This window comes from Schistocerca nitens, chromosome 10 (genome assembly GCF_023898315.1).
Source record: "Schistocerca nitens isolate TAMUIC-IGC-003100 chromosome 10, iqSchNite1.1, whole genome shotgun sequence".
NCBI classification, from domain to species: domain Eukaryota; kingdom Metazoa; phylum Arthropoda; class Insecta; order Orthoptera; family Acrididae; genus Schistocerca; species Schistocerca nitens.
The window spans coordinates 174,949,281-174,964,660 of record NC_064623.1 but is presented as its reverse complement, the minus strand read 5'-3'; the positions used below and the strand labels follow the sequence as shown (position 1 = coordinate 174,964,660).

The following is a 15,380-nucleotide window of genomic DNA, read 5'->3' as shown; positions in this document are numbered from 1 at the left end:
GGACTCCCGGTGGTAGTAGAGAGGAAGGGCAGCCTGCATACCCTAAATCCAAGGAGGAGTGCAGAAAAAGGTCATGGAAGACAGATGGCTAGCGTAACGACTCAGAAGGACAGCTCGCCGATTGGTCAGCGGAGGTTCAGCAGTCTCAGCACAAAGGCTTTCCACGGGGTCGGTGTAAAAAGCTCCAGACGCTAAACGCAATCCACGGTGGTGGACAGAGTCGAGACGCCGAAGAATAGACGGCCGAGCAGAGGAGTAAACTTTGCTTCCATAGTCAAATTTCGAGCGCTCAAAGGCGCGATATGGGCGGAGAAGGACCACTCGGTCCGCTCCCCAGGAGGTGCCATTCAAGACACGGAGGGTGTTGAGGGATCGCAGACAGCGAGCCCAAAGATAGGAAACGTGGGAGGACCAGCACAGTTTTCTGTCAAACATAAGTCCCAATAATTTAGTGACGTCCGCGAACGAAGGTCGACAGGGCCTAGATGTAGGGACGGCGGAAGAAACTTAGTACGACGCCAAAAATTTACACAGACAGTCTTACTGGGAAAAAAGCCGAAGCCGGTTTCGATGCTCCAAGAGTGGAGGCGATCGAGACATCCTTGAAGAAGTCGTTCAAGAAGGCTGGTCCGTTGAGAGCTGTAGTAGATCGCAAAATCGTCGACAAAGAGGGAGCCCGAGACATCGGGAAGGAGACAATCCATAATTAGATTTATGGCGATGGCAAACAGTACAACATTTAGCACGGAGCCCTGGGACACCCCGTTTTCTTGGGAGAAAGTACGGTAGAGAGTAGTGTTCACCCGCACTTTAAATTTGCACTCTGTCATAAATTCACGAATAAAAAGGGGAAGCCGACCTCGAAAGCCCCAAGAGAACAGTGTGCGGAGGATGCCTGTCTTCCAACAGGTATCGTATGCTCTCTCCAGATCAAATAATATTGCTACCGTTTGGCGTTTCCTGAGAAAATTGTTCGTTATGTAAGTGGAGAGAGCAACAAGATCGTCAAGTGCAGAACGATGCTTTCGGAAACCGCATTGGGCAAGTGTGAAAAGCCTAAACGGCAATTCACCATACTCTCCAAAACCTTACATATGAGAGATATCGTGTGTAAACAGTATACCATGCAAAGTGTTCGACTGATTAAGTGTTTTTGCCAAGTACTAATAAATAAAATTCATATCATAAGTGTTGGTTATGTGAACATGCTACCAGTTCTCATAGTCATATAATCCACCTGAAAAAAATGTGGGGCAAAAACAACTAAACTTAAGGGGAAAATTGTAATGAAGCAGAGTGAGGAGGAAAGATTATCCAAAAAGTAAAAGCAATGGTGAAGTACATAACAAGGCAAATAAATGAATGAAGATAATGTATAAATGAAGAGTATAGAAAGAAAATGGGAAAGAGTATACAGTGTGAGTTAGGAAGAAAGGTACATGCTTTGAGGTGTGATACTATTAGTGATTCTGAACAAAAAAGTAGTTTGAACATTTGTGCTGTTCTTAATCATTTCCGAGGGAACTAATGAAAACGATGGGGAACAGGATAAATATGATTGATAGTAAATGAAACATTACGGTGTAAGACGTCGTTCAATTTCCTCGCAAAAGGTGTTCAAAAAGTCCGCCATCAACTGCAATACCTTTTGCAGTTCTTACAGACAGCTGCTGTGTTGTTGATGTGAGCTCATTAGTACAGTGTTTAACTTGAGCACACACATGTAAAATGCGAGCGATAAGTGCTTCCTTTGTGTCCACCCTTTGCTCGTAGACTTCGCTCTTAAGCCAGGCCCCAGAAAGAAATGTAATGGTGTAAGGTCAGGTGACCTCAGTGTCCAAGAAATGACTCCACAGTGTCTGATCCAAAGCCCAGGATACATTTCCGTGTCGTGCTGAAAGTACATACGACGTCGTGTTGGCAAAGGAATATCCTTCAAGTATTCTGGTAATGCATGCTGAAGCAAATCAAGGAACCACTAAGTGCAAATTAAGTGTGCATTGAAATGGTCATTAAGGCAACACTACGTAGCCTGATGTTGCTTTTGTTATATTCGCATCTGAGTGCTGGTGAAGGAGGACATGCGAATGGTGTCCATGATTTTCACACAGCTCTATGTTGGATACGATTAAGAAAATGACATTTGTTCATTTGCATTTTTTGTTCATAATAAGAAGTACTATACCCCCCTCAAAACATATACCTTTTCTCCTGACTCACCTGTATACAATGACAACACTGTTGGATTATCAGATTTTAAGGTTATGAGGATTACGGAAACGCAGTGAAATAGGCAGAATATCGTTCCAGTGGTTCAAGAGAACTGATCTAGATAAGAATTCAGATAGAACAGAAAAAGAAAGGGAGGAAGAAAGATCTGGAAGGAAGGAAAAAAGGAAAGCAGGAAGACTAAAAGGAAGCAAGGAAAGAAAGAAGGAAGACTGGAAGGAAGGAAGATTGGAAGGCAGAAAGATTGGAAGGCAGAAAGATTAAAAGGATGGAAAACTGGAAGGAAGGGAAGAAGACTGAAAGGAAGAAAGATTGGAAAATTGGAAAGACGGAAGGAAGGATGACTGAGATAGGATATCTGGTGTATTCTTTACAAAGAAACCATTCTGTCATTTTTTTTAACATTTTCTGTCATTCACCTTAATTGATTCAAGGAAAAACTAAATTTGGATGGCTAGGAAGGAATTTGAACTCTGCTCTTCCTGAATGTGAGTCCAGATCTTAACTATAGTGCGCAACATAGGTAAAGAATTCAAATCCTGAAACAATATGTGCAATTAGTTAACCATTGTGTTCAGCAACCTCATGGATCAGTTTACCTTGAGGGAACCTTTTTATAGTAGCCATTCATTAGTCTAGAGGTGACTGTTGATATTCGTCGAATGGATAAATAGATTCGATAATACCCATTACTGTAAACATGCCTCCACAAATGTATCACTTTTTTGATCAAGTGTAATATACTAATGGAAGCAAAAGAATACGGATACGTGGAACATGCCTTTGATCAATGACAAGTATATGACTAATAGGGTAAGCTGGTTGGAAGAGATTCAGATATGCAACTCTAGAAGAAAACCCACTAAGTCGTTTTGGTAGCATAGCATAATTATGGGACCAGAATGAATTCGCACTCTTCAGCTGAGTGTGCACTGATTTGAAACTTATTGGCGGATTAAAACTCTTTCTGCACTGGGATGCGAACCTTGGATCATTGACTTCAGTGGGCAAGTGCTCCACTGGCTAAATGATCCAAGTATGACTCATGACCCATCCTCACAGCTTCGCTTCCGCCAGTGTCTCATCTCCTACCTTCCAAGCTTCACACAAGTTCTGTTGAGGAGACTGGATAGCTCAGTAGAGGACTTGCGAAACGAAAAGTCCCAAGTGCAGGATACAGTTTTAATCTGCCAGGAAGTTTCACCATTATGGGACCTTCAACAACTATCTCATGTAAGATATTCCTCATTTTAGGTCAGTTGTTGCTACAGATGATGATACGTTACAAAATATATCACAATTATGCAGTATTACAGTACATAACAATGCGATAAACGCTGAAAGTAAGTAGAAGTACTCCACGTTATACCTTGTCCGACCACCAGGTGACTCCGACGTGTAGGCCGTAGTCACAACAGACTTTTCCATCTGCTAACTTTCTGTATTTCTGGTAGATTTCGAGAAGTGACTGGCCTTTCTTGGGCACAGCAAAATCAACTGTAAATACAAAGTGCTTAGTCAGCGCTGTGTTTCAAAATCCACAATGCATAATGAACTGTCAGTTCACTTACTTATCATAGTAGTTCCTCCAGCTATAGCAGCCTTTGTGCCTCGGTAGAAATCATCAACCGTTACTGCATCCATAAACTGAAATTCTAGGTGTGTGTGGGGATCGATGCCACCTGTAAAGTAATAAGAAGTCATGTTCTCAAATTCCTGGTATTTGCCTGGAAAGCTCTATTAAAATTTGCAATAATCTCTGTAAGCCAGCCTTTACATTCGCACTCACACTTTCTTTCCAGCGGACAGAACACCAAGTTTTCTTATCCTAGAAGATGGAGCTGGAAATGTGTTGGTTGGTTGGTTGTTTTGGGGAAGGAGACCAGACAGCGAGGTCATCGGTCTCATCGGATTAGGGAAGGATGGGGAAGGAAGTCGGCCGTGCCCTTTCAGAGTAACCATCCCGGCATTTGCCTGGAGTGATTTAGGGAAATCACGGAAACCTAAATCAGGATGGCCGGACGCGGGATTGAACCGTCGTCCTCCCGAATGCGAGTCCAGTGTCTAACCACTGCGCCACCTCGCTCGGTGGAAATGTGTTATTTCATATTATAGGCACATGGAACTAAATTGAACCTACAGTAAGGAGCTGGTGATTTTTATGCTGCCTATAGTAGAATGACTGTTCCATAATTTTTCCGTGTGTGGTTCACCATTATTATCATAATCCTTACCGAAAGGTAGAAATCACAAATCTGATGAACACTAGATGTTTGAGCTTATGATAAAAACCTGTTAACACCATATGCCAAGACTGGCAATGAACAACCACCAACTGAGAGTGAGCGTATATGTTGTGCCCTGGTACATACACTCCTGGAAATGGAAAAAAGAACACATTGACACCGGTGTGTCAGACCAACCCTACTTGCTCCGGACACTGCGAGAGGGCTGTACAAGCAATGATCACACGCACGGCACAGCGGACACACCAGGAACCGCGGTGTTGGCCGTCGAATGGCGCTAGCTGCGCAGCATTTGTGCACCGCCGCCGTCAGTGTCAGCCAGTTTGCCGTGGCATACGGAGCTCCATCGCAGTCTTTAACACTGGTAGCATGCCGCGACAGCGTGGACGTGAACCGTATGTGCAGTTGACGGACTTTGAGCGAGGGCGTATAGTGGGCATGCGGGAGGCCGGGTGGACGTACCGCCGAACTGCTCAACACGTGGGGCGCGAGGTCTCCACACTACATCGATGTTGTCGCCAGTGGTCGGCGGAAGGTGCACGTGCCCGTCGACCTGGGACCGGACCGCAGCGACGCACGGATGCACGCCAAGACCGTAGGATCCTACGCAGTGCCGTAGGGGACCGCACCGCCACTTCCCAGCAAATTAGGGACACTGTTGCTCCTGGGGTATCGGCGAGGACCATTCGCAACCGTCTCCATGAAGCTGGGCTACGGTCCCGCACACCGTTAGGCCGTCTTCCGCTCACGCCCCAACATCGTGCAGCCCGCCTCCAGTGGTGTCGCGACAGGCGTGAATGGAGGGACGAATGGAGACGTGTCGTCTTCAGCGATGAGAGTCGCTTCTGCCTTGGTGCCAATGATGGTCGTATGCGTGTTTGGCGCCGTGCAGGTGAGTGCCACAATCAGGACTGCATACGACCGAGGCACACAGGGCCAACACCTGGCATCATGGTGTGGGGAGCGATCTCCTACACTGGCCGTACACCACTGGTGATCGTCGAGGGGACACTGAATAGTGCACGGTACATCCAAACCGTCATCGAACCCATCGTTCTACCATTCCTAGACCGGCAAGGGAACTTGCTGTTCCAACAGGACAATGCACGTCCGCATGTATCCCGTGCCACCCAACGTGCTCTAGAAGGTGTAAGTCAACTACCCTGGCCAGCAAGATCTCTGGATATGTCCCCCATTGAGCATGTTTGGGACTGGATGAAGCGTCGTCTCACGCGGTCTGCACGTCCAGCACGAACGCTGGTCCAACTGAGGCGCCAGGTGGAAATGGCATGGCAAGCCGTTCCACAGGACTACATCCAGCATCTCTACGATCGTCTCCATGGGAGAATAGCAGCCTGCATTGCTGCTAAAGGTGGATATACACTGTACTAGTGCCGACATTGTTCATGCTCTGTTGCCTGTGTCTATGTGCCTGTGGTTCTGTCAGTGTGATCATGTGATGTATCTGACCCCAGGAATGTGTCAATAAAGTTTCCCCTTCCTGGGACAATGAATTCACGGTGTTCTTATTTCAATTTCCAGGAGTGTAGTTCCAAATACCTGATGCATTCGAAACAGTACATGATCTCTCATGGAGGCCAGTGTTAAAGAGTTTGAAACCTTTGCTACATTCAAATGGCTCAGCTGGAACAGCCAAGGGCCCCGGAACTGCTTTGTAAACGGAGGATCAGCAACTTCCGGATGCAGCCTAGAGTGCTAATTAGATGCAGAGGTGAAAGCTGAGGGAGGTGAGACAGAATCGCCAAGGACCTGGGGAGACACGGATAAAACGAACACTAGTGATAACGTCAACCACTGGCGGAAAAACTACCCACAAGACTAATGAATCCTAGTGTCTTAGATGGCACAGACAATGGGACACCTTAGAAACAAAATTCCAGCACACAGAAGATAAGTGAATTGTCACCTATTCACCTACTTGCCATTTCGCCTCCTATTCACTTATTTTCTTTGTGAGTCATCTGGATTTCTGTCACTGGTGTTCACTCACTAATGATCTTTCTGTGCTGACTGACTGGCCGAGATAGCCTAAGGAAGACTCTACTTACGAAAGCTTCCATCGATTGAGTAGATGGCGGAATTTCCTTATGATGTGACCACCCGTTACGTACCTCATAGCTGAGATCGACAATGCAAGATTTTTGGGGCCGCAGTCAGATATTTTTATGATGTCTCACGTACTAAGTATTTTACCAATTGTCTGATGAACTCGTTCCGTCCCTCTTTTAGCTTGAGAATGAAGTGGACTAGTTCTCAACATCTTTACTTCTAACGAATGACTCAACTCCTTCATTATGTCTGACATGAAGCCCGTCCCTTTGTGTGTAATTATTGTGTCTGACACCCGAACTTCAAAATCTGCATATTACCTAACACTTGCGCAAGTTTGATTGCCTGCTGGTGCGGCATCAGCACCATATCAATGTAACCAAAAATAGAAAAAAAAGAAACGACCTATTATGGTCAGCTGGTGTTCAGTTTAATGATCCAAACACTCCCATCCCAATGGAATTAAAGGGTTTCGTTGCTTCTGGCAGCCTCAGCAACAGCACCTGCTTCTGATTCCACACGCTGTTCACCTTCTACACAGTTTCTGATGATTCACATCGTTCTTCCTTCCATCCACCAGTGCTTTTCCGCCACTCACCGACTCGTCGCCCTGCATCCCCCATGGCCTCATAAGATGTGACGTGCATTCCCCGTACTAGTTTTGCTTCAAATCGGCTGCCACAGCCACATTTGGTACTCATGCTAGTCTGCTGTTGCTTGCTACATAAACACCGTGCGAACAGGCTTCGAAGGTCCGACGGTACCTACCGGCCGCCGTGTCATCCTCATCCCTTAGGCGTCACCGGATGTGGATGCGGGAGTGTCATGTCTCAGTCACGTAGCTCCTCAATTGGCTTCACAAGTGCGAGTGCACACTGCTTGCTACTTGGCAGACATGGACCATCCAAATACTAGCCAAGCCCAGCAGCGCTTAACTTCGGTGATCTGACGGATGTGGCTTGCTATACTCTTCACATTTCTCATCGATGCTCTGTGCTGTTTACTACTCAGCAAGGTGCTGACCCAGTGCTTGTACTACTGCTGTATTCCTGCTTCACTCGTCTGCATTTCTACGCTTCTTCCCTGATTTATGGATTATTTGGTACTCGAATTCACTGGTTTTAAATGCCCATTTCGTCTACTGGATGGGTCTTTCAAACCTAGTAACCACTTCAAAGCAACATGGTCCGTCACTACCTTGAAGCTAAGCTAGCATCTCTCTCTCCATTGCAGAATAATTCTTCTCTGCTATCCAGAATGAGATTTTCACTCTGCAGCGGAGTGTGCGCTGATATGAAACTTCCTGGCAGATTAAAACTGTGTGCCCGACCGAGACTCGAACTCGGGACCTTTGCCTTTCGCGGGCAAGTGCTCTACCATCTGAGCTACCGAAGCACGACTCACGCCCGGTACTCACAGCTTTACTTCTGCCAGTATCTCGTCTCCTACCTTCCAAACTTGACAGAAGCTCTCCTGCGACCCTTGCAGAACTAGCACTCCTGAAAGAAAGGATATAGCGGAGACATGGCTTAGCCACAGCCTGGGGGATGTTTCCAGAATGAGCTATGTTCGACTGTCTTGACGCAAAGGTAGTAGGACGTTCTTGACATCGATCTTCTGGTTTTAAAACGCACCCAAGGGCATGGTTTGAAGCATCACGTGACCACACGAACTCCTTCTGAAAGTCCCAAAACATGAACACAGGACTCGAGTTAAACAACAACTTAAATTCGACAACGCTCCATGACATTCCTATGACTGCGCCAACGTTCTTTCCGAACTGTGTAAGCGATCGTGCAATATCCACAAATCCCTTCATGAACTTTCTATAATAATTTGTCTGAGCCATGAAAGACTGGTTGTTCCTTGCACTAATCTAGGATCAGTTCTTGCACCATACTTACAAATTAAATTGCCTAAATAGTTGATTTCTTCCAATGCAAAGCGACATTTTTCAGTAGTTAGTGTTAAATTAGCTGCCCATAACCTTTTGAATATGTCTCTCAGTCAATGCCAATGTCCCTGCAAATCTCTGAAAAAGGCTAGTATGTCATCTAGGGACACCAGACGCTGATGCTGTTGTAATCCTTTTAGTACTCTGTCCAGTAACGGATGGAATTTTTCTAGCGCATTCTTAATCCAAATAGTATCCTTCTTCACTGATAGCAACCCCAAGGGGCTGAAAATGCAGTTTTCACTCCTCTGGAGCCAGTTCTGACTGTTGGTATCCACTCTTGACGTCTACTGTCAAACTGTTCCGGCATTGCCCCAGATTATCAATCGTTTCTGTGTTTGGAGTAGGGTAGATATTTTTCGTAGTTTTAATATTTAAATAGTGATAGTCGCAACAGAATCGGCGTTTCTTCGAACTGTTCGTATTCTTCAGTACTGTTACAATTCCCTCACCCCCGTCCCCAGGTTCTACTACTTTCTTCTGCTATACTTTCAATCAATTGTTGATTAATAAATTCCTCTGAAACTGGTTGCAGTGGTCGTGGTATTCTGTATGGCGTCCAATACATTGGTGCTGCATTCCCTGTCAGAATCCTGTGTCATGTTACCGGTGAAGCAGGCAATGGCCCATGTGGAAAAAACAAGTCTTGAGATTCTAGCAACAGATCCTCCGTCTGTCCCCTTCACACACTTCAGTTTTTCACGAGATGCAGTCCCAGCAGCATTATATGCCCTCCTACCGCCTACACCTCCTGTTTGGCAATGTTGTTCACCCAGAATCTCCAATGTAGCCAACGATGTTTCCTTCACCAGTTTAACCTCCTTGACGCCAAAATTATCGACACTGACGGGTGCTACCATGCCTGTGTCCTTCTCCTGCACGTGTGCAGTACTACGTCTCACCAAACGACATGATGCCTCAAATACTTCACTATTCTCCAGCGGCTCCACTATACACAGTGTATCACTCGGTAAGGCTGGCTACACATTCACCCACTCGACACGCGATCACGCCAGTTAACGTTTGTGGTTCATCTGGATTGTCCTGTTCTCTAGATGCTCCCCACGACACATCAACATTGACAACGGCTTTCCCTAGCCGGAATGTCTGCCCACTAAGCTCCACTACATGCCATCAAAGGTCAATTATGGCAGAAAGTCAAATTCTAGGATCGTGGTGTAGCCCTGGCTTACACCACTTCCACACATTGCCTAAAATGGTTGTCTCCAACTATAAATTCATCATTACCGATCCCAGTAGTCCTATATCACTGTGTGCAGCTTGTAACGTGGTGAGCTCCAGTGCCTCCTTCCCACTAATTCTCTCGAGGCCACTGACGCCACCCTGAAGACTGCAGATACGTTTGGTGGCCTGAGTGCTGGTGGTGAGGGGTCAGAGGATCCAGTGGACCTACCTTTGACACAAGTAATAAAATATTCCGAGCGATTATGCCGTGAGAGCAGATAGGTGGAAAGAATACATTGAAAGCCTCTATGAGGGTGAAGATTTGTCTGATGTGATAGAAGAAGAAACAGGAGTCGATTTAGAAGAGATAGGGGATCCAGAATGGAAAAGAAAATTGAGAATGCGCTAGGTGACGATCAGTTTGGCTTTAGGAAAAGTAAAGGGACGAGAGAGGCAATTCTGACGTTACGGCTAATAATGGAAGCAAGGCTAAAGAAAAATCAAGACACTTTCATAGGATTTGTCGACCTGGAAAAAGCGTTCGACAATATAAAATGGTGCAAGCTGTTCGAGATTCTGAAAAAAGTAGGGGTAAGCCATAGGGAGAAGTCGCCGGCCGAAGTGGCCGCGCGGTTCTGGCGCTGCAGTCTGGAACCGCGAGACCGCTACGGTCGCAGGTTCGAATCCTGCCTCGGGCATGGATGTGTGTGATGTCCTTAGGTTAGTTAGGTTTAACTAGTTCTAAGTTCTAGGGGACTAATGACCTCAGCAGTTGAGTCCCATAGTGCTCAGAGCCATTTGAACCATTTGAACCATAGGGAGAGACAGGTCATATACAATATGAACAACAACCAAGAGGGAATAATAAGAGTGGACGATCAAAAACGAAGTGCTCGTATTAAGAAGGGTGTAAGACAAGGCTGTAGCCTTTCGCCCCTACTCTTCAATCTGTACATCGAGGAAGCAATGATGGAAATAAAAGAAAGGTTCAGGAGTGGAATTAAAATACAAGGTGAAAGGATATCAATGATACGATTCGCTGATGACATTGCTATCCTGAGTGAAAGTGAAGAAGAATTAAATGATCTGCTGAACGGAATGAACAGTCTAATGAGTACACAGTATGGTCTGAGAGTAAATCGGAGAAAGACGAAGGTAATGACAAGTAGTAAAAATGAGAACAGCGATAAACTTAACATCAGGATTGATGGTCACGAAGTCAATGAAGTTAAGGAATTCTGCTATCTAGGCAGTAAAATAACCAATGACGGACGGAGCAAGGAGGACATCAAAAGCAGACTCGCTATGGCAAAAAAGGCATTTCTGGTCAAGAGAAGTCTACTAATATCAAATACCGGCCTTAATTTGAGGAAGAAATTTCTGAGGATGTACGTCTGGAGTACAGCATTGTATGATAGTGAAACATGGACTGTGGGAAAACCGGAACAGAAAGGAATCGAAGCATTTGAGATGTGGTGCTATAGACGAATGTTGAAAATTAGGTGGACTGATAAGGTAAGGAATGAGGAGGTTCTACGCAGAATCGGAGAGGAAAGGAATATGTGGAAAACACTGATAAGGAGAAGGGACAGGATAATAGGACATCTGCTAAGACATGAGGGAATGACTTCCATGGTACTAGAGGGAGCTGTAGAGGACAAAAACTGTCGAGGAAGACAGATTGGAATACGTCAAGCAAATAATTGAGGACGTAGGTTGCAAGTGCTACTCTGAGATGAAGAGGTTAGCACAGGAAAGGAATTCGTGGCGGGCCGCATAAAACCAGTCAGTAGACTGATGACCAAAAATAACTAAATAAAAATGCCGTGGTCTAAAGGGATTTCACTTCAAGGCCCGACGTTTCGTCCCCATCTGCGCAGCACATTTTCAAGGGGGATCTTAGCTTCGTTGAACTTTCGATTCACACCCTGTCTCGCTACTGACCAGTTCAACAAAGCTACGACGCGAATTCTTAACAGACGAATGGAAAAACTGATAGAAGCCGACCTCGGGGAAGATCAGTTTGGATTCCGTAGAAATGTTGGAACACCCGACGCAATACTTACCCTACGACTTATCTTAGAAGAAAGATTAAGGAAAGGCAAACCTACGTTTCTAGCATTTGCAGACTTAGAGAAAGCTTTTGACAATGTTGACTGGAGTACTCTCTTCCAAATTCTGAAGGTGGCAGGGGTAAAATACAGGGAGCGAAAGGCTATTTACAATTTGTACAGAAACAAGATGGCAGCTATAAGAGTGGAGGGACATGAAAGGGAAGCAGGGGTTGGGAAAGGAGTGAGACAGGGTTGTAGCCTCTCCCCGATGCTATTCAATCTGTATATTGAGCAAGCAGTAAAGGAAACAAAAGAAAAGTTCGGAGTAGGTATTAAAATCCAAGGAGAAGAAATAAAATCTTTGAGGTTCGCCGATGACATAGTAATTCTGTCAGAGACAGCAAAGAACTTGGTAGAGCAGTTTAACGGAATGGACAGTGTCTTGAAGGGAGGGTATATGATGAACATCAACAAAAGCAAAACGAGGATAATGGAATGTAGTTGAATTGTCAGGTGATGCTGAGGGAATTAGATTAGGAAATGAGACACTTAAAGTAGTAAAGAAGTTTTGCTATTTGGGGAGCAAAATAACTGATGATGGTTGAAGTAGAGAGGATATAAAATGTAGACTGGCAATGGCAAGGAAAGCGTTTCTGAAGAAGAGAAATTTGTTAACATCGAGTATAGATTTAAATGTCAGGAAGTCGTTTCTGAAAGTATTTGTATGGAGTGTAGCCATGTATGGAAGTGAAACGTGGACGATAAATAGTTTGGACAAGAAGAGAATAGAAGCTTTCGAAATGTGGTGCTACAGAAGAATGCTAAAGATTAGATGGGTAGATCACTTTACTAATGAGGAGGTATTGAATAGAATTGGGGAGAAGAGGAGCTTGTGGCATAACTTGACTAGAAGAAGGGATCAGTTGGTAGTACATGTTCTGAGACATCGAGGGATCACGAATTTAGTATTGGAGGGCAGCATGGAGGGTAAAAATCATAGAGGGAGACCAAGAGATGAATACACTAAGCAGATTCAGAAGGATGTAGGTTGCAGTAAGTACTGGGAGATGAAGAAGCTTGCACAGGATAGAGTAGCATGGAGAGCTGCATCAAACGAGTCTCAGAACTGAAGATCACAACAACAACAACGACCCACTTGAAAATGTCCTGCGCAAGTTGGTGTGAAACGTCGGGTTTTGAAGTGAAATCCCTTAGACCACGATATAATAGCACAGAATATTTTATTAATTGTGACAATTCTGGCAGTGAAAGTTTACATTTTATAATATTTCTGACAGTAAAGAATGCATTGCTGAACTTTGGTACAACCTTTGTCTTTCGCGAGTTACGCAAAACACGCTTCGCTCTGTTGTCCCTGAGTGCCACATACGTATGGGCGGTGGCTTCCGCCCTAGTGCATACCTGCTACGGTCATCACTGTTGCACAGTGCAGTTTTCAGCTGAGAGCGGCTAGCTTTATCCTGCAATCACCTTAAATGCATGTTTTTGCAACTCATATGTCGCCATACTGTATACCAGCTGCTAATGCAGTACTTTGCAGTGTCTTTTTTACTACTGTCATGTTCATAGAACACAAAACACCTTGAACGACTAGAGAGTGAACATTCACATTCACAGGACATGTACACTAGTATGTTATGCAGAAATGACTAGCATTTCAGTCACCTCGGTTCAGCATGTGTCCTGTTGCATAGTAGGCACACATTCTGCCACGGGTCCTGATAACTTGTTCCACGCGTGATGGCATCGACGCATATAAGGTGCGAGTGGCATCCTGTGGTTAGCCATCCATGCTGCAATCACCTGGTTCCAAAGTTCATCTGTCATGGTTGACACTGGGTCAAGGCGCTGCACCTGTCATTTCACCATATCCCACATAGTTTAGATTGGTGACAAGTCTGGTGATCTGGTGGGCCAGGGCAAAAGGCCAACATCCTGTGACACCAGGAAGGCACGTGTTTGTGCAGCAACATGTGGACATGCATCGTCTCGCAGAATAATTGTTTCTGAAGTGTTGCGCAGAAAGGGTTTGGCTTACGGGTTGCAGGATGTCATTCATATAGGTCACACTGGTCACAGTAGCCAGGACACATACCAGCTGCGATTTGTGGTTGTACCCAGTACCACCCCACGACATAAGAGTAGTGGAGCAAACTATGTATTAACCCATTTTGTTAGTGCGGGTTGGCTACATCAGGGGCAGGTATGCACTCAGCACTCAACAGAACAATAGGTTAAGTACCTGTCAATAAAAGGAGAACAATAGGTTAAGTACCTGTCAATAAAAGGAGAACAATAGTTTAAGTACCTGTCAATCAAAGCAGGGTGCATACCTGCCTCTGATATAGGCAACCCGCACTAACAAATTGCGCTCGTACATAGTTTGCTCTACAACTCATAAGGCCTTGAGTTGGCGTTGTACGTCTGCACAGGTGCAGTCACTGTGATGCCTCTCCCCTGTCTGTGACAGAACCTGAATTTATCCGAAAACACTATCTGATGCCATTTCTTCCCCAAGTGATGTCGTTACATACACCATCGCCATCTGGCATGTTTCTGAACATTCGTCAAAGGTAAGTGGAGAAGTGGACGACATGCCGTAATAAAAGGCGATGGACTGTCACCCCTGATAGTGTGCGATGTGTTACACTGTCCCACAGTTGCACCAGTGGTGAGGAGGACACAGATCTGTCCCACAAAGCCATTCTGATCAGGTGTCGATCTTCTCGAGGAGGGGGGGGGGGGGTGGAGCAGGGGTATGGGTGGTGTGACCCGATCCATCTCGCCGTGTTCTATGGCCTTCCATGAACCAGTCTGCACACAGGCGTTGCACTGCCAAACATTTCGTCCCAGATGATCATCAGTGTCTCAGAGCTGCAGGCGCAGTATACCGGTAGGTGGTGTTGCACGATGATATTGATGTTGACTTTCAAGCCACACCTCGACATGGCTCAAATGCTAATCATTTCTGCAGAACATACGAGTCTACATGTCCTGTGAATATAAACCTCCTATCTCTAGTTTTTCAAGCTGTTTTGTTTTTTCTGAACATGGGTGTACTCCTTGCTACTTTTGCTAAAAGACTGGGTAGTGCCACTACACTGGTGTATCTCAGTACAGAGTCAGCTGTGATGAGTGAATTCTGATTGAGGAACCACTTGGTGTAGTCGAGGTAAAGCCTGAAGTGTTCCTTAGTGTTAACTGCTGCAGGAGAGCGAAAAGGCAGCGACATACAAAGCTTCCTGGCGGAAGGACACAGGCAAGACCTTCAGGTGGTCCACGTCTTGTAACTGCGAGCTCCTGCCAACAACAAAAGCGCTGCAAAGGGAAGCAACCTGGCATGCTTACATGGCTACCAGATTGTTTCCTCGTGAACACCCGAATCGTGTAGCTGGTGGGTCGGCAAGACAGCAACCTGTTATGCACTGCTGTATGTTTGGTGCCTGCAATGAAGCCAACAGCCAAGGCCACAGCAATATCACAGAATTTTTCAGGAAATCCTTAGTTCTTTCCTTGGTCCTGTGGTCTTTCTGAAGAAGAATGATGGCTCATCGTGTTTCTGCCTCGACTACCTTTGACTGAACAAAATCAAGAAAAAAGATGTCTACCTGTTGCCAAGAA

General features: G+C 45.4%; 1 protein-coding gene across 2 annotated transcripts in view; it reads right to left on the bottom strand.

Moving 5' to 3' along the window:
• LOC126210391 (dihydropyrimidinase-like) overlaps positions 1–15,380 on the bottom strand; it is an 89,469-nt gene that overhangs the window by 61,779 nt on the left and 12,310 nt on the right. For both annotated transcript variants that reach the window (XM_049939620.1, XM_049939621.1), the window contains exons 4-5: positions 3,801–3,911; positions 3,599–3,726 (exon numbers count right to left, since the gene is read on the bottom strand). In XM_049939620.1, coding sequence (XP_049795577.1) covers positions 3,599–3,726; positions 3,801–3,911 — 239 coding nt within the window. The remainder of the gene's footprint in view (positions 1–3,598; positions 3,727–3,800; positions 3,912–15,380) is intronic.